The 27652-nt window shown below is 38.7% G+C and overlaps 1 protein-coding gene across 2 annotated transcripts in view; it reads right to left on the reverse strand.

The window, feature by feature from the left end:
* Positions 1-27652, reverse strand: part of Dbct (Dihydrolipoamide branched chain transacylase E2) — a 176945-nt gene that overhangs the window by 73241 nt on the left and 76052 nt on the right. The window contains exons 3-4 of one of the 2 annotated variants that reach the window (XM_067139566.2): positions 17782-17963; positions 835-941 (exon numbers count right to left, since the gene is read on the reverse strand). In XM_067139566.2, coding sequence (XP_066995667.2) covers positions 835-941; positions 17782-17963 — 289 coding nt within the window. Of the gene's footprint in view, positions 1-834; positions 951-17781; positions 17964-27652 lie in introns of both variants that reach the window. The other variant, XM_067139565.2, reaches the window with a different exon arrangement.

Below are 27652 nucleotides of genomic sequence, written 5' to 3' on the forward strand. Positions count from 1 at the left end.
TCGGGGGTCAGAAAGAAGGACGTACACAACGAGGTTGAAGACACTTGTGTCACACATTTCGTGTTTCTTACTTAAATTTAATGTTGATGATACTAAACCCAGTCATTTAGCAATGTCGGTCCTCTTTTCAGAAGGATTTTTCTCAATTTCTTCGATAAAGTCTTTTTCCTAAGGTTCTGACTTGCTTAAGAGGTCGTGTCATTTTTAATTACTCAAAAAATCCAAAAAATACGACAATTCAATAATAACTATGCATGGCAAATGTACACGCCAAGTAAAATACTGTAAGAAAGTCTCCTACATCCCCGACCTCGCTTGCCTTGAATACCGCAGGTTAAAACTCAGGTGGAAGATGGAGCAGCTCAGACGATGTCACAGTGGTTAATCATGCAATGTCGCGAGGCTCGGACAATGTCACAGCATGCCTTGAAATTACATTAGATAGCCCAAGAGCGAGAGGGAACAGGTGAGTTTAGAGTTTATCGGTACCAAAATTAATGAACTACAGATCCGGGGAAAATGATACATTGAAGAATGGTAAATCAAGTTTTTTAACCCAGATTGTATTGGATATGTTCTTGGGACTACAAATTTTGAACAACAGATACAGGAAAACGATAGTTTCAGGAATGATCGATCAAGGTTCTACTGTATACACTATACATGCATACACGAACTTGACAGAAGAGAATGTCTCGAAGGCAGTAAACTAATATTTTGTTTCATTTTTGAAAATCACAGCACAATTTCCAGCACATTAATATTTTTGGAGTAGAGAATATCATCGCTAGCCAGGTAAGACAGTTGTTTGATTTTCAAGTTTTCAATACTCACCTCATGTTCTGCGGCAATTCTTCGAACAGCAGGAGTGGCCAGAACTTTTGTATTCTCCTGACTCTGTACAGGTTCAGCATCATCAACTGGAGCAGGAGGACTCTCAGCTACTTTAACTAAGGGTAAATTAGACTAAACTCTAAACTAAACTCTTATTTATTCTCATTTATACAACCAAAGAAATTTATCATTCAGTTCTGGAATTAAACTTCTATTGATCAAACAAATAATGACTACAGAAAAGCAAGTACCTTTATCAACAAACCTGTAAAATAAATCACATGACATGAAAATTCCAGGAATATTGTTATTCCCGACAAGAAAGGAACCAACTAAATCCAAATATTCACGCAGTATTCCAATCATCAGTTAGTCAACAGTTAATATTTTATAGCTGAGATGTAAGTTGATGTTGGATATATGAAGAAACAGAAAAGAAATAAATGCTGTGTAGAATAATTATAAAGTATGTGAAAAAAAAAGCAAATGTTGAAAATATACATCTCTGCAAATACTGTAATTTTGTTCCCTTTTCTCAAATTGTGGCACTGCCAGTACACTGACATGGAAGCCTTGACTTTGTCTAGATCTGTGGAGCAACGTGACAATGATGAGATTTCAAATGAAGAGAGAAAAGGCTTTATAGATGAAATTACAGACAATGAGGTTTATTAGGAGGGAAAAGAAAAGATTCCAGCAGGGATACTGAGTACTGTCTGTGGCAACCTGGTAGTTGAGCTGGAGTAAAGAAAAGTTGGTAAACATATTTGACTTACTGAAAGGAATTCTTGCTGATGCTCATGAACATGACTATTCTATGAAAAGTGACCTGAACAATATTTCCACAGTATGTTCAAGCGATACAGATGGAAAACGGTTTTGTGGTGAACTCTAGCACTTCCATCATTTTGTGAGGCTTATGGAATAAGATCAATCTTCAATTTGGCCAGAAGTCTGCTACAAATTACTTGTGGAAATTTATGGTTTGAAGGATATATTTCCAAATGTGAACACTATTCTCACAATTTTTCTGAAGGTACCAATTTCTAATGCAAGTGGCAAGAGATCACTTAGTGCTCTTATAAGAGTTAAGAACTATTTGCAATCAACATATTCTCAAGAGCACCTGAATTGGTTTTCGGTAGTGTACATAGATTTTTTTTTTTTTTTTTTTTTTTACAAGTTGCTTTACGTCGCACCGACACAGAAAAGTCTTATAGCGACGATGGGACAGGAAAGGGCTAGGAGTGGGAAGGAAGCTGCCGTGGCCTTAATTAAGGTATAGCCCCAGCATTTACCTGGTGTGGAAATGGGAAACCACGGAAAACCATCTTCAGGGCTGCTGACAGTGGGATTCGAGCCCACTATCTCCCGAATACCGGATACTGGCCGCACTAAAGCGAATGCAGCTATCAAGCTCTGTTGTACATAGATAGTAATGCACTGAATCATGTTAATAATGAAGTCATAGACACTTCTGCTACAAGTTAATGCTAGGAGAAAGTTTTTGTATACACGATGCTGGGTTTGTAAGTGAATAAGATAATGTGTTCACTTCATCAGATAGACAGAAACAATGAAATGCTTTGATAATTAAAAATTGTAACAAATACACTGGCAGAAAATGAAATCCCAACACCAAGAAGGAGTTGTGATGGATAAACAAAATAGAGGAGGCACGTTTGCACATCTGAAAGATGACGCCTATTCAGATTTGCATGCTAGTCAACGAAGAAAGGTGCTACCCTTGCAAAGCAGGTTTACTTTAATATGCAATGTACACTTCATGACCGTTAGTCATTGTCCCGTGTTGATGTTGTGAGGTAGGTGCAAGTCAAGCATGCCTTTAAGGAGATGAAGAAGGCAGTACCAGCAGCTTACTAGTTTAAATGAGGTCATGCAATAGGGCTATGAGAAGGTAGATGTTCCTTCCACAATACTGAAGAAAGACTCGGCAGGGATGTACCCACAGCGCATCAGTGTTGGCAACAACAGCCACAGGAAGGCACTGTCTGAAGAAGACAGGGTCCGGCCGCACATGGCTACTATGGAGAGGGAAGACCACCGTATTCGCTGCATGGCTGTGGTGGATCATACTGCATCTGTAGCAGCCATTAGAATTTCAGATGGCACCAGAGTGACACAGCAAACTATAAAAAGTCAATTACTTGAGGGAGAGCTCCGAGCAAGATGTCCTCTAGCATTCATGCCACTAACTCCAAGTCATTGCCATCTGAAACTTCAGTGCTGTCAAGCTAGAGCTCACTGCAAGGCAGAGTGGAGACCTATTGTGTTCTCAGATGAGAACTGTTTCTACCTTGGTGCCAGTGATGGTCATAGGTTGCTAAGGAGGAGGCCAGGCTTCGACACACTGGATCTATACTAGGAGTTACGGTCTGAGGAGCAATTCTCTATGACAGCAGATTTGTATGTCAGACCGGTGATTGAACCAGTTGTGCTGGCATTCATTCGCAGTATTTAAGGGGATATTTTCTAACAGGATAACGCTCGGCCTCATACCACTGCTGTCATCCATTGTGCTCTACAGAGTGTCGATCAGTTGCCTTGGCCTGCAAGATCACCAGACCTTTCAACCATTGAGCACGTATGGGACATTATGGGACGACAAATCGAGTGTCATCCAATACCAGAATTAACCATTGCTGATTTGACTGACCAAGTGCAACAGGCATGGAACTCCATCCCCCAAAATGACATATGGCACCTGTATGACACAATGCGTGCATTTGCTTGCATTCAAAAAAGTGGCGACTACAGTGGTTATTAATGTACCACCATGTCATATGCCTTCTCGTTCATACCTGAAACTGTGACCTGGAAACATTGATCAAATTAATATTTTACTTAGACAATTTTTACCTGTTCGGTTCTTCAGGCTGCAAAAAACCAACCTTGAGTAATAAATTTATGAACTACTAAAGGTTGGTTTGTCCCTAGAACCCCGCTCAACCGAACTTCACTTAACCAAAACCCGGCTTAACCGAAATGCTCTGGCAAAATTATATTTTAAAATTTTGTTTTTACCCTATCGGTCTTAGCCGTTGATATTAGTAATACTCATGCTATATGTGCTGAGAGCTGCTAGGTGAACCCTATTTTTATATTATAACTTATGCCAGAATGCACGTGCAGCATAAAACAAAACAGTTTCTTACCCTCTAGTTCGTTTGATGTTACATTTTTTCTTGAACAAGCAACAATTATTATTATTATTATTATTATTATTATTATTATTATTATTATTATTATTATTCATCATGAGGATTATGCAGACGACTCCGACCTTGACAACAGCAGTTCTGAGAATCGAGTTACGTTAGATGATGGATTTAATGCATTGGAGGTAAGATTGATTTTGAATTTTTATTAAAATACAGTACTACACGCTTTAATTACAGTACTGTAATAAAATTACTGTACACAGTATTCAGTTCAGTAGTAACAAAAAAGGTTTAATTATTTCAGATCGCTTTGCGCTTTGTTGAACAAAGCAATGAATCTACACCAGCTGATGTATTGTTGATTAAACGGTGGCACGTCTTAGCTGCACGACAGCGCTGCACCAAGAAAATTCAGAAGAAAATCACTGATTTTATACAATGAGTGACATTATGTAAACATTTTAATGTTAATATAGAGTATGCACCTTTGCTTAACAACGTTTATGCATTTTTATTCCCACATTTAACTTCCAAAAATATTTACCATGTGTCATCCGAACGGGGTTCTACTGTAGTTATCTTCAAACGGTTTCCTTTAATGTTAAGTGCAGTGTGGTCCAACCCTGAATACATATAATCTTCATAGCTTGTGATATACTATTTAAACATTTGATTTCTGCCTCAGGTAGTACAGTGATCATTGCGGAAGCATACCATTTAGTGGTGGCTACTGAGTGTATGATTTGAAGCAGTGTATTGGTTCATTCAAGTGTCCGAGTGAATTGATTCACAGGAACGGCAAACTCACGGCACATGATTCAGCTGACTCGCAGCACACAGTGTGCACTCACAGATCAGTGAGACACAATACACACACGGTTCATTATTGGTACACTAGACATTGGCGGGGAGCCGAACTTCCGCTGCAGCGAGACATAAAAAGCCATAGCACACTGAAAGAATCATATGCTATCACGGATCAGTGAGGCACAACACACACACATGGTTCATTATCGGTACACTGGACATTAACAACAATTATAATAGGAAATTATTTTTTTGTCCACCTATTCAATACTATCCACTTTTAGGTGGCTATAGTTTCATACAATTATATCTCTTTATGGGACATGTTTCGCTCACTTAATGAGCATCCTCAGCCTTAACTTAATCTTAAAATGATGACCTTGAACAATAGTGAACATATAAAAAGTCAATTTTCAGTATTAAAATTACACCAGTCTCTAAAAACTTACATTATATCTAAAAAGACGACGCTAAACACTTCTTAAAACGTGATAACTTGAGTAATTTCATTGGCTGAATGGTCAGCGTACTGGCCTTCGGTTCAGAGGGCCCCGGGTTCGATTCCCGGCCGGGTTGGGGATCTTAATCTTTATTGGTTAATTCCAATGGATCGAGGGCTGTGTATTTGTGCTATCCCCAACATCCCTGCAACTCACACACCACACATAACACTATCCTCCACCACAATAACACGCAGTTACCTACACCTGGCAGATGCCGCCCACCCTCATTGAACGGTCTGCCTTACAAGGGCTGCACTCGGCTAGAAATAGTCAAACGACATTAAAAAAACTTGAGTGATTAAAATGATCATATTGTCAATCCGAAGGCTTGTGTCTGAAACTAATAATAGAATCTTAATTTTATAGACAGTAGTAAGCTTTTATAATCTCAAATAGCTCCAAGGTAAACTCCAATCTTACGGAAACGAAACTGAACACAAAACTTATATGACGTAGTGTATCTGAGATATGTGTATTAAACTAGAATGTCATCATGATGAATTGTGAAAACACTAGAAATCATATTGCCTTAAGATACAACAGGTAAAACGCAGAATGTGTGCGGAAGCCAAAAGTAGGACCCACTTAAAGTTGCTCAAACTTATTTTCAATGTAGATAAAAAGTTGTATTACGCAGTTTACAAAGTATAAAGCATCATGTTTGACCTCAACTATGTTAAACAGATTGTGGGACCTGTAATGAAAAAAGAAAAAACTTAATGTTGTGCGTACATGTCAGTTCTCTTAACTGAACAAATTTTATTAGGTACTTACTTGTTATTCAAGATGTTATGTACATCCTACCAGTCCGGAGTTGTTAATGTGTCTGCCAGTGCGGCTCCCAGTATTGTATCTGTGTGGCAGAGGTGGTGGGGAACCTGGAGGGGGAGAGGAAGAGGAGGTAGGCAGACCCTTTTGCGTCATTGCCGGTATAGGAGGGGCATTCTTACGAGTGACAGGAGCATGCTTAATGTTTGGAGGAGGGGCAGAAGCCTTTGTACCTAACAACATAAACATCTGTTGGATTCCTTTCTGACCTGATTTAACTGTATTTAGTAATGCAGGTGTTTTTTTTTCTTTTTGCTAGTGGCTTTTACATCACAAAATTCGGGTGTTAATTCATGTAATGGACTTCTGACTTCTGTAATGTCATTGAGGTTTTGATTCTTATTATAATTCTGGTCCAAAAATATGTACAGGCTTTCTAGTTTGTTCAAAAGCTTACCTTTCCCCATACTCCTAATTAACGTCAAATCTTTTTCTATTGAAGTAAAATGGTGTCCTGTCTCCCTCATGTGTATACTCATTGCTGAGTATATTATGCTTTTCTGCGTTGAAGTGCTCCATATACCTTGTAAAAAAAAAAAAAAAAAAAAAAAAAAAAAAAAAAAAAAAAAAAAAAAAACTTCTCCCAGTTTGCCCAATATATGAAAATCCACATTCTGAGCATGTTAATCTATGAACTCCTGATCCCAGTAAAAATGGTTTCCCTGATTAGATTAAAAAATTTACTTTGGTTTATATTAGTTGTTCTGAAGGCTATGTTCATATAATGTTTTTTGAACGTTTTTGTAATTTGGTGAATCATCGGGTTATTATACGTAAATGTGGGCATATTAGGTTTTTTTGGTTCCGTCTGGTGTCAGATTTGTAGACAACCTATTTCTGATTTTGTTAATTAGTCGGTTGACCATCTCAAGTTTAAATCCATTCAATTTGGCTAGACTCCTTATGTAGTTTAATTCTATCTTCAATTTACTAGGGGACAACAGAATTCTCAAAGCTCTACAATACTAGGAGCCTCACTGGCAGGCACGTAAACAACTCCAGACTGGTAGGACGTACCTAACATCTTGAATAACAAGTAAGTACCTATTAAAATTTGGGCAGTTCGGAGAACTCACATGTACCCACAACATTGAGTTTTGCTTTTTTCATTACAGGTCCCACAATATGTTTAACATAGTTGAAGGTCAAACATGATGCTTTATACTTCGTAAACTGTGTAACACAACTTTTTATCTACACTGAAAATAATTCTGACAGCAACTTTAATTGGGTCGTACTTTTAGCTTACGCACATATTCTGTGTTCTGCCTGTTGTGTTAAGGCAATATGATTTCTAGTGTTTTCACAGTTCATCATGATGACACTCTAGTTTAATACACATCTCAAATACACTACGTCATGTAAGTTTTGTGTTCACTTTCGTTTCCGTAAAATTGGAGTTTACCTTGGAGCTATTTGAGATTATAAAAGCTTACTACTGTCTTATAAGATGAAGTTTCCATTATTAGCTTCAGACACAAGGCTTTGCATTGACAATGTGATAATTTTAATCACTCAAGTTATCATGTTTTAAGAAGTGTTTAGTGTCATCTTTTTTTTTTAGATGTAATGTAAGTTAGTTTTTAGAGACTATGGTGTAATTTTAATACTGAAAATTGACTTTTTAATATGTTCAATAATGTTCAAGGTCATCATTTTAAGATTAAGTTAAGGTTGAAAATGCTCATTAAGTGAGCGAAATATATCCCATAAAGAGAGATAATTGTATGAAACTGTAACCACCTAAAGATGGATAGTATTGAATAGGTGGACAATAAATAATTTCCTATTATAATTCTTGTTAATAACAGTATTCAATATAGATTAACCATGAGGATAATGACCTGTAATAATGACACTGGACATTAGCAGGGAGCCAAACTTCCGCTGCAGCGATACATACAGAGCCATGGCACAATTAATGAATCGTACGCACTCATGGATCAGTGAGACACAATACACACACGGTTCATTATCAGTACACTAGACACTGGCGGGGAGCCGAACTTCCGCTGCAGCGATACATACAAAGCCATGGCACACTGAAAGAATCGTTCACTATAATGGACTCTCGTGCTCAGCTCATTTGAAAATAATACCCACTAAATAATAGACGGATTTATTTGCAGTGTTAAAAAGGTAGTCAAAACATAATGCCAAAGTACCTAGCTTGTACGTAGGTAGGCTATTAGGTTATTCTATTTACTGTATTAGATTAATCAATCAGTATTTTTATAACTGGTTGACATTCGAAAATTAAAAACATATCAGATGTAAGGCTTTTCAGGCGTTTGCTCTATTAACCAGCGTTTCGTCTTAGGTCTGACACTAGACTCGTCAGAGTGGGATGTGTCAGACCCTACCCACTGACGCTGGGTGTATGCAGGTGAGCTTATCAGAAGCCTAAATATGAGGCACAGTCTGATAACTGCATACGGGAGAAATATATCTAATTCCCTTCATGGGAATTTAGAATTTTCCATTCGACAATTAATTAAACTCAGCTCTCTAGCCTTCCCACCTAGCTGAGTGGCTGACCTTCTGACCCCAACTTGGCAGGTTCGATCCTGGCTCAGTCCGGATGTATTTGAAGGTGCTCAAATACGTCAGCCTTGTGTCGGTGGATTTACTGGCATGTAAAAGCACTCCTGCGGGGCTGAATTTCGGTACCTCGGCATCTCCAAAAACTGTAAAATTAGTTAGTGGGGTATAAAGCTAATATCATTATTATCTAGCCTACCCTATGACTATGAGTCATGACCTCTCGAAATTGTGTTTTCTATTGAGAAGAACCGCTCTGTATTCAGTTCGTATGTTGCATCATTACACAATACTTCAATAATCGAATCACGAGATCACCGTTGCACGTGGACAGTGAGTAAGTGAGCTGATGGATTCAATAGCTTAAATAAAAAGATGTTTAATCAGAAAACCAGCGGGCTACTGTACATCTCAGGTAGTCTATACAAAATTTGATGATTTTAAAAATACTCGGCTGATAGGAAAAGACATTTTCAAAGATGACCGAGCTAGTCTCATCATCGCCATAAGACCTATCTGTGTCGGTGCAACGTAAAATAACTTCTTTGATTTATATTTAATATGTGGATACAGGTATTTTCACATCTAATTCTGTATATATAATAGAGTTGTGACTTTCAGAAAACTGTGTAAAACCATAAAGTAGTGTATAAAATTTGAGTTATATAAATTATTATTATTATTATTATTATTATTATTATTATTATTATTATTATTATTATTATTATTATTATTATTATTATTATTATTATTATTATTATTCGTGTTTGTGGGTTACTGTAGTCACGTCCTAGTTCGTGAACAATGGGCAACGGCTGAGTGGCCTAGTAAGTGGTCCAGAGAGTCGGGTTACCAGTTGCTATGGAATGGGAGTGGGCATCTCGGACATATTCTGAGTCGTGGCCCTCCTTGTGCTCAGGCGGCTAGGACTATACAATTCACCTGTGGTCCATAACCCGTTAGAGGAGAGATCCTCACTTGGACTACGTGCAAGTAGGGTAGCATCCTGCTTCATGAATTTACCGAGCTCAGAACATTTTAAGCAAGCCTCGGACCTATGGGAGTAATGGAGTCCCACTCCCATTTGACAGGCGAGGGACTCCTTGGAAACAACTTGACGAACGAAATGGAATTTGATGGGGAGCTATATTAATGGGGCTTATGGAAGAAAGAAGGTAGACCTGGCTGAGTCAGCAAAGAGAATGCATCTAGATGTGCTAGGAGTAAATGATATACGGGTACGGGGAGATAATGAGGAAGAGATAGGAGATTATAAAGTCTACTTGACGGGTGTTAGAAAGGGAAGGGCAGAGTCTGGGGTAGGGCTCTTTATCAGGAATACCATTGCACGCAACATAGTTTCTGTTAGACACGTAAATGAGCGATTTGTGGGTAGATTTGTCAGTTGGAGGAATTAGGACAAGAATTGTGTCCGTGTATTCACCATGTGAGGGTGCAGATGAGGATGAAGTTGACAAGTTTTATGAAGCATTGAGTGACATCATGGTCAGGGTCAACAGCAAGGATAGAGTAGTGCTAATGGGCGATTTCAGTGCGAGAGTTGGGAATAGAACTGAAGGATACGAAAGGGTGATTGGTAAATGTGGAGAAGATATGGAAGCTAATGGGAATGGGAAGCGTTTGCTGGACTTCTGTGCTAGTATGGGTTTAGCTGTTATGAATACATTCTTCAAGCATAAGGCTATTCACCGCTACACATGGGAGGCTAGGGGTACCAGATCCATAATAGACTATATCTTAACAGACTTTGAATTCAACAAATCTGTTAGGAATGTACGAGTTTTCCGGGGATTTTTCGATGATACAGACCACTATCTGATCTGTAGTGAACTAAGTATCTCTAGGCCTAGGGTAGAGAAAGTGAAATCTGTCTGCAAACGAATAAGGGTAGAAAATCTTCAGGATGAAGAAATTAGACAGAAGTACGTGGATATGATTAGTGAGAAGTTTTGAACAGCAGACAGTAAGCAGATTCAGGATATAAAAAGTGAATGGATGGCATACAGGGATGCTGTAGTAGAAACAGCATGGGAATGCCTAGGAACAACTGTGTGTAAAGATGGGAAAAGGCGAACATCTTGGTGGAATGATGAAGTGAGAGCAGCCTGTAAACGTAAAAAGAAGGCTTATCAGAAATGACTCCAAACAAGGGCCGAGGCAGACAGGGATTTGTATGTAGATGAAAGAAACAGAGCGAAACAAATAGTTGTTGAATCCAAAAAGAAGTCATGGGAAGATTTTGGTAATAACCTGGAAAGGCTAGGTCAAGCAGCAGGGAAACCTTTCTGGAAAGTAATAAAGAATCTTAGGAAGGGAGGGAAAAAGGAAATAAACAGTGTTTTGAGTAATTCAGGTGAACTCGTAATAGATCCCAGGGAATCACTGGAGAGGTGGAGGGAATATTTTGAACATCTTCTCAATGTAAAAGGAAATCATCCTGGTGGTGTTGCAAACAGCCAAGCACATGGGGAGGAGGAAAATGATGTTGGTGAAATTATGCTTGAGGAAGTGGAAAGGATGGTAAGAAAACTCCATTGTCATAAGGCAGCAGGAATAGATGAAATTAGACCTGAAATGGTGAAGTATAGTGGGAAGGCAGGGATGAAATGGCTTCATAGAGTAATAAAATTAGCATGGAGTGTTGGTAAGGTAGCTTCAGATTGGACAAAAGCAGTAATTGCACCTATCTATAAGCAAGGGAACAGGAAGGATTGCAACAATTATCGAGGTATCTCATTGATTAGTATACCAGGCAAAGTATTCACTGGCATCTTGGAAGGGAGGGTGCGATCAATCGTTGAGAGGAAGTTGGATGAAAACCAGGGTGGTTTCAGACCACAGAGAGGCTGTCAGGATCAGATTTTCAGTATGCGCCAGGTAATTGAAAAATGCTACGAGAGGAATAGGCAGTTGTGTTTATGTTTCGTAGATCTAGAGAAAGCATACGACAGGGTACCGAGGGAAAAGATGTTCACTATACTGGGGGACTATGGAATTAAAAGTAGATTATTAAAATCAATCAAAGGCATTTATGTTGACAATTGGGCTTCAGTGAGAATTGATGGTAGAATGAGTTCTTGGTTCAGGGTACTTACAGGGGTTAGACAAGGCTGTAATCTTTCACCTTTGCTGTTCATAGTTTACATGGATCATCTGCTGAAAGGTATAAAATGGCAGGGAGGGATTCAGTTAGGTGGAAATGTAGTAAGCAGTTTGGCCTATGCTGACGACTTGGTCTTAATGGCATATTGTGCCGAAAGCCTGCAGTCTAATATCTTGGAACTTGAAAATAGGTGCAATGAGTATGGTATGAAAATTAGCCTCTCGAAGACTAAATTGATGTCAGTAGGTAAGAAAATCAACAGAATTGAATGTCAGATTGGTGATACAAAGCTAGAACAGGTCGATAATTTCAAGTATTTAGGTTGTGTGCTCTCCCAGGATGGTAATATAGTAAGTGAGATTGAATCAAGGTGTAGTAAAGCTAATGCAGTGAGCTCGCAGTTGCGATCAGCAGTAGTCTGTAAGAAGGAAGTCAGCTCCCAGACGAAACTATCTTTACATCGGTCTGTTTTCAGACCAACATTGCTTTACGGGAGTGAAAGCTGGGTGGACTCAGGATATCTTATTCATAAGTTAGAAGTAACAGACATGAAAGTAGCAAGAATGATTGCTGGTACAAACAAGTGGGAACAATGGCAGGAGGGTACTTGGAATGAGGAGATAAAGGCTAATTTAGGAATGAACTCGATGGATGAAGCTGTACGCATAAACCGTCTTCGGTGGTGGGGTCATGTGAGGCAAATGGAGGAGGATAGGTTACCTAGCAGAATAATGGACTCTGTTATTGAGGGTAAGAGAAGTAGAGGTAGACCAAGACGACAATGGTTAGACTCGGTTTCTAACGATTTAAAGATAAGAGGTATGGAACTAAATGAGGCCACAACACTAGTTGCAAATCGAGGATTGTGGCGACGTTTAGTAAATTCTCAGAGGCTTGCAGACTGAACGCTGAAAGGCATAACAGTCTATAATGATAATGTATGTATGTATGTATTATTATTATTATTATTATTATTATTAACTACGTAAGTTTTGTGTTATAATAAGCGTGTATAGTATTGTATTTTCCTGCATTTCAATTTTTAACTTATTTAATTTGTATTATGTACTTGCTGAGAATATAATGAAATTTCCAAGTTCTTTGAAATCATTTAAGAAAAGACTAGGCAAACAATTGATAGGTAATCTCGCACCTGCTCAACAGCTCTAAATGCAGATCATTGATGATTGTGTGTACAATATTTTTCATCTAACTCTATATATTCATTTAATGGAGTTGTCACTGTTGGGGGAAGGCTTTGTAACATCAAAACTTGATGCGAAGGAGTGGCTGCAGGAGAATTGAGAATCTGAAAGCTAGATGATGCATAGGAAAGCAGTTCATAGAATGAAGACCAGATGGCAGCAGCAAGCATTGAATGTTGTTGCTGCTGTCTTATCAGTACACACTACACAGATGCAATAGGAACGATGACTCTAATGAGCCGTGAATCGGCTCACTGTATCAATTCAGTAACATGAACGGAATCAAGTTATTCGATTCATTAACCAATGAGTTATAGACAACTCACAACAAGCCAAAAAGGGACTGAATGTTGAAAATATCTTGTATATCCCTGCACATATGCTTGAAATTCAGTTCCATTTTTCCTAGACTGAGGTACCATTCTTTGGAGATAAACTGTCTGTTGTCAGACAGAATGAGTTTATAGGCTGAGATTGATCTTTCTATGACAACTTATATGACTGAACAGTATTTCTACACTGGTGCCAAAAGCTTGGAACATACATCTGGCAAGCATACCCTAGTACTATTCAAATACTGACTAACTTACTGGATCTTCTTCAGTTCTGGGTTCAAATACAACAAGGAGGGGTGCATCATTAGATTCTAATATCTCAATGGCTTTGAAAGTGAAAAAAAAAAAAGTGCATGGATGAAATTCACATCTTAAAACTTTCAAACAACACTTCTGCTTCATGCAATATGACCAACTTCAAGTTCTGACACCACTTCCTTTACTTGACTTAAATTCTCCTGATAAAATCAAAGTCTTTCAATGCCCCTCAAAACAGGTTCAGGTGAAAGAGGAACCTCAGGCAGGCAATCTTCATAGAACTGAACATGAGCTGCTGCCTTCATCTGCTGCATCTGTTAGTAATACAAACATTGTACAACAATTCTTTTCAATTTGAGTTGGCAACATTAGTCATAGAGAAACATTCACAAATCTTGCTATTGTGCTGAAGTTAGTTTTCTCTAGTATTTTGCAAGCAAGAAAATGATGTCTGCCAGACTCATCTGGACGTAGCTTCCCAACAACAAAATTGGCTATATATCGACCACATGTATTGGTTGCTTTGTCCACCAATATGCAGAGAGAGTTCCCTCCAGTGTCAGTTCGGACTATTCATACAGAGCTTGTAAGGGCTGATTCATCTGGGGTTCTTCTATTTAAGCAATATTTCTTCACAAATGACTGCAGAACAGGATTATTTAATTTATTCCATGGAATGTTGCTGTATATTAAAGGCTTTCAAAGGTCGACTGAAAATGTATGAACAGAGGACTTGGGTTTGATCCCTGTAAGAAGCAGTAGTTATTTTGTGCTGCCCTACTTTCCCTCCTTTGCTGTAATATGTGCAGTCTTGAATGTAGCTCAAGTTGAAATTTGTTTTCATGTTTCACTTCCTTTGAACAATCTTGACAGTACACGACAACACCATCAGTTGAGTAGTCACTCTTACCCAACAACCACCGCTTTAACTAACTACCACCATCCACGATCATACGATCACACCACACAGAAAGTTGTGAAGTTTGTCAAACAATGCATGAACCTTTTCTTCTTTTTTAAAATTATTTGTTTTACATTGCACTGACACAGACAGATCTTATGGTAGCGTTGCGATAGGACAAGGTCAGGATTGGGAAGAAAGCAATAGTGGCCTTAGTTAAAGTAAAGCCCCAGCATTTGCCTGGTGTGAAAATGGGAAGTTATAGAAAACAATTCTCAGGGCTGCCAATAGTGGGGTTCTAACCCATCTTCTCCCAAATGCAAACTAGAAGCTACATGCCTTGAAATGCATAGCTAACACACTAGGTATGCACAAATCTATGATCATTGTTGTGTCTGACTGCCTGTACCAATTTTTAATGCACAGGAAACCATTTCAAGTGCAAGCTTCATTGTGTGAACAACAACAACAACAATAATCCGAGTGAGTGTGCTATACAGTTAGGGTTGCCTATCTGTGAGCTTACATTCAGGAGATGATGGGTTCAAATCCCACCATTGGTAGCCCTGAAGATGATTTTCGATGTTTCCCATTTTCACACCAGGTAAATGCAGGGGGGGGGGGGGGGGCGCTGTACCCTTTCCCTTCCCTGTGTTGCCAAAAACCTTCAATATGTTAGTGCGACACTGAATCATTAGGGTGGGGAAAAAAATTAGTGTACTTATTGTTAGCCTGGTGCAGCCCCTATAAGGCAGACCCTCTGAAAAGGATCTGCCATGTACGGGAAAAGTGCATGTTACTGAGATGTTGAAAGACCCAATCCCCAAGTCAAAGAAATTAATTATTTAAGATTAAAATCCCCGACCCTGCTGGGAATCGAACCCGGGGCCCTTTGAATCAAACGCCACTATGCTGATGATACAGGAATTAGATACTGTGTGAAATGATTTGTTAGGATTACAGGTCAGTTTACAAGTTGACATTATTTTGAGAGCCAGAGAAATGACACTGCGCCAAGTGGCTATGATTTTCTTTATAATACATTATTTACAGTGAAACTTTTAGCCTCACTTCTTCAACTGCAATTCTTCGTGTCGTAAGACTATCATGTCAAAATTATAATTTTTGTAGCAAATCTGTAAAATTAAACTACCACATGATTGTAAGCAAATAATTATTTTCATTTTCATTTTCAGTTGGTTTTTAGTGTGTTTTTATAAGCCTGAATACTACCTTAATACACTGTAGTGTTTCAGGAACGACATTTTGAACATACAGCCTATCTCAGAAAATATTTTCCTTTGCAAATACTTAGCATGGATGACTTTTCCCTCAGTCAAATGGATTTTTACGTCATCTGTGAACTACATTGCATCATCACTCTTTTGCAGGCTCTCAATCATTTTGAATATACAGCCTATAACAGGAAATATTTTCAGTTTAAAGATATTAACACAACACAACACAACACAACACAACACAACACAACACAACACAACACAACACAACAAATCACATCACCATTAACATGTCATATATTACTTGTAAAGAAAATATTTCTTCGGTGCTGTAGTGGTTAACGTGATTAGCTGTCACCCCAGATGCCCGGGTTTGATTCCCGGCTCTGCCACGAAATTTGAAAAGCGGTACGAGGGCTGGAGAAAGGTCCACTCAGCCTGGGGGGTTCAACTGAATAGATGGGGTTCGATTTCCACCTCAGCGATCCTCAAAGTGGTTCTCCATAGTTTCCCACTTCTCCTCCAGGCAAATGCCGGGTTGGTACCTAACTTAAGGTCACGGCCGCTTCCTTGTCTATCCCTTCTGACCATCCCTCCCAACAAGGCCCCTGTTCAGCATAGCAGGCGAGGCCGCCTGGGCGAGGTACTGGTCCTCCTTCCCAGTTGTATCCATAACCCAAAGTTTCACGCTCCAGGACACTGCCCTTGAGGCAGTAGAGGTGGGAAAACCAATCCTGAAGGGTAAACGGATTAAGAAAGAAAATATTTTCTTTGGCAAATTCTTAGCATGGATGACTTGTTCCTCAATCTAATGGATTTATATTTCATTTCTGAATTACATTGTATCATCACTCTCTTGGAGGCTCTACATATTCTTGAATCAGTTGATGTGGTTGATGGTGTAGAAAGTATTTTCATACTACCTCCAGAAATAAATGTGCATTCTGACAAAAACTCTGGTGAGGAAGATCGTGGGGAACTTGGTGACAATCTTACTGGCCGCAAACTTCCCGGGAATGCCAAGATTGTTTCTAGTATTAGTGAGAGCCTTAGTAGAAAAGGAGGATATTATTTCCAAGCCTCTAGCTGAGCCAACAGGAGAAGAAAAAAAAAGAAAGAAAAAATGAGGGAAGGAAATATTTCTCAGACATGTGCTAATACCCAGGATAATCATAGATAATTTCCTGAACCCAACTGTTCAACTCTGCGGGGAATTGTTAGTGCCATTAGATGAGTTCGCTTTTCAGAGATCTGCAGATTTATTTACTGCGCAGACAACACTAACCCTAGTAATGATAAGAGCCTGGTTGATTGGCTCAGATGGTTGAGGCGCTGGCCTTCTGACCCCAACTTGGCAGGTTTGATCCTGGCTCAGTTCGGTGGTATTTGAAGGTGCTCAAATACGTCAGCCTCAGATTTATTGGCACCTAAGAGAACTCCTGCGGAACTAAATTCTGGCAACTCTGCATCTCCAAAAACTGTAAAGTTAGTTATTGGGACGTAAAAACAATAAGATTATTATTACTAGTAATGATAAGATACAAAATTATAACCATTGATGGATTTCATCATGAAATGTCTCCTTGTACATTTCCAGGAAGAAAATAATCTACAGTTGATTTCAATAAGTGCATGGTTGAGTACTATGGATGACACCAGTAGCTGTGAAAAATGTATATACAGACAGATGTTTTGGCCATTCACATAAACGTACATAATGGAAAAGTAAAGGAAACCTAACCAACAAATTTAAAAAAAAGCTTGTTAGACTATCCCTAAATAGTTTTCAAAAACAATTCAAATTGTGATAACAATGATAACAATGATAATGGTACGCAAAAATGAAATAATGAAAATTACCAGTATAGTAGGCAGCCCATTAGATGGTGTAGTATGACGACTGTTGATAATACATAACCTACTCTTAAGGTAGATGCCTCTATGTACTGTAAACGTTCTCTTTGCATTGTTGACAAATTAATGTAATTATAAAATTTAAGAAGAACAAATGAAGTAATAGCATACCATAGTCCTCACTGATTTGCAAGTCCACAAGCGGCTTGCCCACTTCAGCGATTTCATCGATGTCGTAATGTAATTTAGTAATTATTCCATCATATCGACTCGTAATGGTCACTGATGCTTTGTCACTTTGGACTTCACATATGTTATCAAATTGTGAGACCTTGTCACCAACTTTTACAAACCTGAAAGCAAAAAAATTAAAAATTATCATCATCATCATCATCAATTTTTATATTTCATCTTATATGTCAAAAGGCACCACACTAATTTTTACAAGATGAGTTTTGAAAATACTGTTCACTACCTGCATAATATCAATTTGCACTGTCCTAGTATATTTAGTTCTATAATGAAGGTTTCAATCAACAGAAGTAAAACAAGATCAACATTGTCTCCATCAAGTACTTCATAAAGATACTGACTAACCAAGGCCAGATCAGTTCTAAGATATAAGAAAATCATCATCTTCCTCTTCTACCACTTTTCTCACACCCTGGTAGAGTCGCAGGTTCAATCCATGTTGCACCTGTGGACTTAGCTCAGTTTTACAGCTAAATGACCTTCCTGATGCCAACCCTATGTTGAGAGATTTACTCAACAATTACACATTTCTGTGGTAGCTGGTAGAGTGATATTTTGTGTGAAAATGAATTCTATGATATGTTTGTTTCTTCCTCTATGGCCTTCAGAAAATCTGTTAAAAACTGAATCTTTCAGTCAATGACATGAAACCTGCTGCTCTGTTATTTAGGACATGAAACCTGTCACTTTTTGTTATCAGATGCATAGATGTCAACTTTGATTTTTTTCAATGGGTACTCACGCTTTGGCACTAATAAAATATACTGCTGAAATAAGTGAAAATTTAATGTTTAAACTGTGGAGATTTTTTAAAAATTTAGTAAACTATGTTCAGTTTTAGGGGGAACGGCCCTCATAACTTTGCTTCTATTTTTTTCTTTATTTTTCTTTGGTCAGCAACAGAAAGAGGTGGACATCTTGGATTGGTTTTTGAAGTTTTCTTACACACAGGACACACAACCTTATCAGGTTCTTCGTTATATTTAGTTCACTGGTAATATAATTTCTATGATTTTTGAAAACAGCTACATTGCTCTTGCTAACTTGTTTTACCTGAAAATTCTGCAGTTTGTTTCATTTCTTCTATCACCGGGTTGCAGTCACTATGGTCCTCTATCCTTCTATTCCTATTATTATTATTGCCATTTTTGTTAACTTTAATATGAACTCATCCATTCTGCTTAACTTGTAAATACTACCGGTAACACAATCACTCACTCACTTGCATCACTATAATACACTGTAGTACCGAGTCTATAATAAATGCCACATCTGAAGTTCTGAACTAAAATGACTGGTCCATTATGAACTGAAAATGTTTACTTACTAGAATGTTGCAGTTACATAACTGAAGGTTAAAATATACTTACCAGAATGTTGCAGTTACATACTGTAATTGAAGGTTAAAATATTCAAAATTTTTAATCAGAAGTGAATTTCATTGGCTCCTCAATTCAGTTTATTTCTATACTTTGAATCTAATAGGTTGTGATTATTATTTTTTATATTGTTGGTAGTAGGCTAAATATAAATGGGCAGCTTGATACTGCAGAAGTGCAAAGTGTAGACTTTGCTTGCTAATAAGAAGAAAATGTATTAGAGAGCATAAGAACCCAATGGATGCACAGAACCTATTAAATATCTAGTTTGGGTGCTTGTGTCTTGGAGCACTCACATGGTCGACGTCTATGATTAAGAAAAATGACACTTTAAGTCAAATGGGCAAATTGTATTAACATGTTATGAAATTAGCGCTGTGTAGTGAAGAAGCAATAACAGAGTGGTTGATTCTTTCCACATGTAATTTAAATGAATTTGATTTCTGTCCCTTCTTTTCATGTATTAGAGGCATACAGGTTGATTGTAAAAGAACATATACTGTATTAGGATTTTTTTTTAAATCTTTCAGAGAAAAGTGTAGATTTCTCTAGTTAAATAACTATGCTTTCATTTATACTGTACTTACATAAAACTGAATCTAAAATTTAATGAAATACTCTATTTGTATCGGTACATATTGATATTATATAGAAACAGATATAATAAAGGTAGCTGTGCGCCATCATTAAGGCTGAATATTAAAAAATATATTACTCTGAATTTGAATTTTTTGAATATTTGTTTTTAAAATGTCCAATCCTTCATCTATTCAACTGTGTATGTTGGAAATATTTAGCATCTTAAAATTATGAAATTTTGAATTTTGATTGGTTTTACTGTGTGTGTGAAATAAAACTGATTTGCCTCAATACTCTATTTCTAAATCTGATCATTAGTTATGTTGATCTTAATATTCCTTTATGGCACCAATTAATAAAATTTGGAGTTTTCCTTAAATTTATACATCTTTCCTAAGATAACTTTAAAGCTTTTCAGCCAGTTGAAAAGACTAATTGTAACACATATAACGCTGTATATTTTTTTTACTTGTTCTGGTAACTGTGTTACAATTAGTGTTTTTGACAGACTGAAAAGCTTTAAAGTTATATTAACTTAGTCGACACTGCAAAATATGGCTTTCTCCTTAACAAAAAAACCTTTTCTAACAATAAAAATAAGTTTTTGTTTTCTCTTTTATCTAGGATGACATTGTTTACAAATTTAATACAATTTTAGATGTCTGAAATGGCACAACTAAGTTACTAAAATTATAACTAACAAACTAACATTATCTAACTAGACACTTAATTTTAATGAAATAATGACAACTTTTTAAGACTTGAAAAAAAAAAAAAAAAAAAAAAAAAAAAAAAAAAAAAAAAAAAAAAAAAACCCACACACACCTAATGTCCCTCCCTTTCAACTCTTTTACAATTTGATCCTCTTTTACACATTTCAACTGACACTCCACAAACTGCATTCTTCATCTAATGTTATAATCAGTTGCCTTCCGATGCTGAATTTATACCGTCCCTTTAAGATGTCATTCACCGGGCGAGTTGGCCGTGCGGTTAGGGGAGCGCAACTGTGAGCTCGCATCCGGGAGATAGTGGGTTCGAACCCCACTGTCGGCAGCCCTGAAGATGGTTTTCCGTGGTTTCCCATTTTCACACCAGGCAAATGCTGGGGCTGTACCTTAATTAAGGCCACGGCCGCTTCCTCCTCATTCCTAGGCCTTTCCTCTCCCATCGTCGCCATAAGACCTATCTGTGTTGGTGCGACGTTAAGCAAAAAAAAAAAAAAGTCATTCAGTGTTGTGTGTGGCATGGCATATTTCTCAGAGGAGCATGAATGCTCAACCTTTCATTTCAGTCCTTACATTCTGGTCTGTATTTTCCAGGTATACTGGGTTGTATCTCTTCTTTCCTCTGGGACCCCGATCATTTTCATATAATACTGCAGCATGAGTTTTACCCAACAGAACGAAACATTCACATTTTCACTCTTTTACTTCTTGAAAAAGCTTACTTTCAATATTTTTATTTCTGTAATATCCTAATGATATTCCTACTTATGTGCTAAGATCAACTGCTAAATCACACTTTTGAAGAGGCATGCACTATGTACCTATCTTTCCTGACCTCAGTAATTCAAGTAGAATTGTTATCCCAATAATAATGCTTCGTTTAGCTTGTGAATGGCACACTGGGGTCACTTGTTCCAGTGCTGGTCTGGGAGCACACACCAAAAATGTATCAATGAGAACTTTCTTGTGGATTTGTTTGTGATAATCACCTCTTTCTGCATTTGAAGAAATTCCTCAGCAGCAACTGTTTTCACAAAGACGATGAAGTGAAAACGAAGATTGAGAAATGGTTTTTCTTGCAGGCAACAGACTTCTACAATGAAGGACTACAAAAGCTTGTCCCATCCTATGACAAATATTTCAATAAATATAGAAATTACGTGGAAAAGTAGCTGCAGGTATTCAGAATGGAGTACACACACAAAAATATAAATATATATATATATGTAGCCCTTGCACACTGTTCTATGTCAATTTCTCCAAAGTTATCTCAGAGTCAATTTGCCACTTGAAGAGGCAGAAAGTAAAATGATCCTATACAGCCATTCGTTGTCAACCACAGGACATTAAGGGTGAAAAGGGGAAAGGAATAATGTTGTGTTATGAAACTAAAACAAATGATATTTGTGAAGAGATTATTTGATTCAATTAACAAAATAACACATCTTCACAAATTGTACTGGTGATTCTAAGAATCTGTAGAACAGCGATGTACAGATGTTGGGAAACTGGCAGCAAGCTGCTACACGGACCGCGGGCACATTGCATTGGCACAGGGGTCACAGTCAGCTGCACTCTTGTGTACGATATGACTAGGGTGCATTCATGGTTAGCCTCAGTTAACATAATGTAGCTTACTGTGGAAGGTTCAAAGCGGAGACTCTCGACATCGTTATCTTTTTGACTGAGCTCGATAGCTGCAGTCGCTTAAGTGCGGCCAGTATCCAGTAATCCGGAGATAGTGGGTTCGAGCCCCACTGTTGGCAGCCCTGAAGATGGTTTTCCATGGTTTCCCATTTTCACACCAGGCAAATGCCGGGGCTGTACCTTAATTAAGGCCACGGCTGCTTCCTTCCAAATCCTAGGCCTTTCCTATCCCATCGTCGCCATAAGACCTATCTGTGTCAATGCTATGTAAAGCAAATAGAAAAAAAAATAAAAAATAAAAATAAAATAAAATAAAAAGTTATCTTTTTGACACGAATGGGAAAAATTATACTTATTTAAGGGTGCCCAAGGGTTGGAAAAATGTTTAATTTGTCATAAGACCTTGAACCAATTGAAGATTGAAGAAATTCTATTCAATTTAAAATGAACAAAGAAATATCTGATTTTCTATGTGATCTTGGATGCAGAGAGGAGGCAGCCTCTCCAACAGGACAGAAAAGTAGGCCAATCACTAATCACTTGCATATTTGAAATTGAATGATAAAACCAACACAAAGCATAGCAGGACTGACAAACTTTGGAATATATATATATAATTTTATTAAACACATTGTGTACAAGGTATTAATTAATTAAACAAAATTAGCATCATTTTCATAGTGTGACAAAGTCAGTGTCCTGTCTTTGCACTCAACGACATGATACGTGTTGCATGGTCCTCCACATATGATGCACTGACATCTGTCGGTGGGGCTGTAGTATCCCTTGGTTGAACATATTCAGTGATGTAGTCCGTGGGCTGCCACTCTCGTATATAAATGGCGCAGTTGGTAGTTGGCCTTTTCCCATTCGTTCCTTGCCATCGCTGGGGTGGTGAGGAGTCCGGGATTGATGTCCCTCGCTTTCTGTCGCCTGTCTTCTAGGAATCTGGTGCTTTGTGGTGTTGGTATCAGATTATGAGCTTTCATCAGGTCTTCTATGAAGAAGGTTGTGTCTGCCAGGATATACGTTATTCTGTTTTGCGTGTATTTTGAGACACAGAGCATTCTTTTCAGGTAGGTGTTTTAATTTCCTCTAATCGCTTCAGATTCGAGTATGTGAGGTGGTTCCATATAAGCTGTATGCCGTATGAGGCAATGGGAGCAATCTTTATGTCGAATAGTCTCAGGGCTGTTGTGACGGATAGTAGATTCAGTTTCTTTATCTCGAAAGTTGCCTTTATTGCTCTTACAGCTCTGTCTTCAATGTGCTTGGAAAAGGCATGTCCTGTCACTTGCAGTGTGAGTCCTTGGTACTTGTAGCTTTTGACTATTTCTAGTACTTCCCCGCAAGTGAATCTATCAGTGTTTGCCAAATTTCCTCCTTTTCTGAATTTCATTATTTTTGTCTTTTCCTTATTTATAACTAGGTAATTTTCTTGGGACCACTCTTCCAATTTGTTTATGGCTTCTTGCAGGGGCTCTCTTCTTTCTGGGAGCAGGATCATGACATCAGCGTACAACCACATCCTCACTTCTTCTGTTTGTATCCTTTGTATCACATCATGGGTAAGTACGTTAAACATAATGGGGCTTATAGGATCTTCCTGGAGTACTCCGTTTGTTTGCTGGATTCCTTTGGATTGGATTAGGCCATCGTGGATTCTGATTGTATTTTCTCGGAGGATGCTTGCTATGAACTTAAAGGTCTGACTTTCTTCGTCTAACACAGGCTTTAGTTTTTCCAGTATTCTATCCCTGTTTACCCTGTCAAAAGCTTGTTTGTAATCAACGAATGCTGCATATGCATGGCCTTTGGGTTTAGCCAGGGCTTCGCTTATGAAATGGAGTACGTGTCCCACCGCTTGTATAGTTGATCTTCCGGGAGTAAAGCCGTACTGTTCCAGAGGTATAACTGCCATTATGTTGTCATGGATCTTTTTGAGTAAGATATTGTTCATTATCTAGAATGGTGCACATTCCAGGGCTATCCCTCTGTAGGATTCTGGGGTATTCTGTGGTCCTTTCCCTTTGTAGATCACCTTGACCGTCGATTCTCTCCATACTGCAGGGGTGTCCATGATTTCTAGGCACTTGTTGTATAGGGCTGTCCATAACTTAATGGTATACATCATTGATCCTTTCATCAGCTCGTTCGAGATATTGTCTGGGCCAGCTGCTTTTCGAGGTTTGCTCTTTTCAATTGCTTGCCAAACTTCGTCTTCTGTTATTCTTTCTTCTTCCGTTAGCAGGGTACTTCCTATTGCATGGTATTGCATTTTCTTCTTCTGAAGTATATTTGTGAAGTGGTTTTCCTATATTGTCATTGAGATACTTGGGGTCACCTTGGTTCTCCGTGGCTCTAGGACTTTGTAGGGTTTTGCTTCTGCTTCTCATATTAATTCTTCTTCCTTGGCCTGGATATACTGTTGTTTCTTAGCTTTCAGGAGCTAGGTATATCTCATTCTCGTGTGTACATATTTGAGCCTTTGAGTGTCATCGTTCGTATCTATCTTTTTCAGGTCATTTAGTTTTTCCAGGACCAGGTTCCGTGCTGTGTAGCATTCACTGTCGAACCAGGGTTTGCTTTTCCTCTTTGTCGAGATTCAGTTGATCAGTTCCTCAGTGCAAGATCAATGTTGCCCCTTTCTATTGTGTTCAGTATTTCTTCCACGTTTATGTTCTGAACTAGTAGATCGGGAACTATTTTTCGTGGCGTCCATCGCTGCTCATTTTGTGTGGTTCTCTCCGTCGATATTATCTGGAATTCTGGTCTTCTGGGAGATGTTTCCTTATAGGTGGGCCTGCTGACTCTGTGGTGGTAGTTATGGTTTTGAGCTTTAGGTCGTTTCCGCGGTAGAATACAAGGTCTATAGTGCTCGAGCTGTTGTGGGAGATGTATGTTTTATCCTGTACTTCATTGCTGAGGATGAAGCCTTCCTCTTCCAGCAGTTCAAATAGTGCCTCTGATTTGTTGTTCGGTCTGTCTATTCGGCAGTTTAGATTTCCTGCCAGCAGGGTTGGAATCTCTGGGTCAGTTTCGTTCAGTGCAGTCATTACGATTTCTATCACTTCGTCTGCTGAGCACTGGGGTCTTATATAGATTCCTACAATTTGCAGATTTTTTAATTGTACTATTACGGTGTTTTCTCTTGTCTCTATGTGAGTCGCTTGTCCTAGTGCTAGATTGTAGTAGCATGAGACTCCACCTGATGGTCTTCCTTTTGGCCCGGCTTTGGCCAGGGCATGTGCGGCGTGAAAACCATGTATGTTCCAAGGTTCTTGTAAAAGGATTTCACAGAAGATCGGAATGTCATTACTGGATATTATGTCATCTGGTAAAATATTTAGAAGAGATTTTAGTCCTTCCACGTTCCATAACGTGATTTTGACGTCACTCTTCTTCTTTGATTGTAGTCAATTGCGAAATTGATATGGTCAGAAGATTACTCCTTTAGGCCATAATTCCTCCCTCTCAACTTTGTGTTTGATGCGTTCGTCGACTGCAAGTTTGAAGCATTTGTTTCTTCCTCTGGTATTTAATTCCACGCATTCTTTTACTTCCTTGATGCCTTTTTTTAAGGTGTTCCGTGATGTCTTCGGGTGTGGTCCCCTCATCCAGGCGACCCAGAAAAAGCCAGTATAGTTTCACTGCAGGCTTTAGTCTACTTGTCCTTTCTCCTCTTCCTATTTTAGAGAGGGGGATGGGTGTTCTGCTGGCGACTTGTAAGTTTCTGGGTTGTCGGTCTCTTTGATTTGTTTGCCTTTGGTGTTCGTCTGTCTTCATATTTTGTTGGTCTTCTGCTTCCGTGGGGTTTCCGGTTATGGGTTGTTGCCGGTTCTGTTTGTCTCTGTGTTTCCTTCTAGAGACTGTCGTTCTCTGTGTCTTCTCCCCTGTTATATGGTAAAGCCATCGTTGTCCTCATCTCTCCTAATGCTGCTCTCTTCGAGTTGCGTGGTAGCTTCTAACTCTATTGTCGTGGGCCGTTGGGGAGGTTGTGTATCCTGCTGCATTGCGTTTTTAATTTCATCTTTAATCAGCTTTCTGATTTTGTTTGAGAGGTTTTCTATTGTAATTTTTATCTGGTGGTTTACTTTTTCCGTGATTTGTTTTTCCATTTTTGTGTTTGCATCTGTCTTAGGTGTTCGGCCGTCATGTGCCTCTAGGCTCCATCTGTCAATGGGGTCTTTGGTCTGTTGTGTTTCGTCCAGTTGGCCTGCAGATGTCAGTGGTCGCTGGTTACTGCCAATATCTACACATATTTCAGGTGGTTGGTCTGTAGGTGTTGTCTTGTTCTGATTTCTGTCGGCATCTTCGTGTTTTGAGTCAATAGACAGTGTATTCAGTCCAATGTGCCCGCCGTCTTCTTCTTTGTATGTATATTCTTTTTGTTTTGCTCCAGCTGCTTGACCAACAGATGTCAGTAATCGCTGGTTGTTGTCGCTGTCTTCATGTGCTTCAGGTGGTCGGCTAGTAGATGTCACTAGGCGCAGTCTGCTGCCCACCTCCTCGTGTGTGGTGTCAACAGGTGGCGCTAGTTGATGGTTGCTGTCGTCATCTTCACGTGCTTCGATCGGTTGGTCAATAGATATCACTGTGCGCACGCTGCTTCCCATCTCATTATCCCTTGTGCCAGCAGATGGCGCCACTTGTACCATGAGGCATCTGAAGACTATAAAGGGAAATGGATGATTATGAGCTATCAATGTAATGAATAATGATCAACTTAACATAAGTTACTACTGAATTAAGTGAGACGGAATGGCTTGAGGAGACCCTACGAAAGAAGAGATATGCAATTTTGTTTTCTGGATGACCATGCGAAGAACATCATGAAAGAGAAGGCATTTTGATAGATAAACAGGCAATTGTAGTGGTATCCTATCTTTGAACCACCGCCGTCTTGATCCACGTATACTGCCTGCTCTATGCGAGCCTTTTTGCGACTACGCAGTGACAAAATTTCTCCGCTAGATGGCAGACATAGACGCACAATGTTCTAAACTTATTCTATTGGCGACAGCCTACAAAACACTATACAGTATGGTCATATGTTCACTGAAGCTCGTAAATGACATCAGTAATATCAAATATAGGCAATAGACAATTACCTGTATGCAGTCGCAGTTGGCCTCTTCATGCGAAATTTAAAGATTTTCCTGAACGAAGGCTTGCAGTGGTACCGCACTTTTTGTGTTCTTGCCAACGCAATATCAAATAATAGAGGTCTTACGAACTTGGTTATGATAATATCACTAAGAGTTTGGTGATGTTCTTTGACCTCAAACTGTAACAAAACCCATTCTGAAAGGGGTTTCTTTTGCTATTTGTTTTACGTAGCACCGACACAGATAGGTCTTATGGGGACGATGGTATAGGAATGAGAAGGAAGCGGCCATGGCCTTAATTAAGGTACAGACCAAGCATTTGCCTGGTGTGAAAATGGGAAACCACGGA

This window comes from Anabrus simplex, chromosome 2 (genome assembly GCF_040414725.1).
Source record: "Anabrus simplex isolate iqAnaSimp1 chromosome 2, ASM4041472v1, whole genome shotgun sequence".
NCBI classification, from domain to species: Eukaryota; Metazoa; Arthropoda; class Insecta; order Orthoptera; family Tettigoniidae; genus Anabrus; species Anabrus simplex.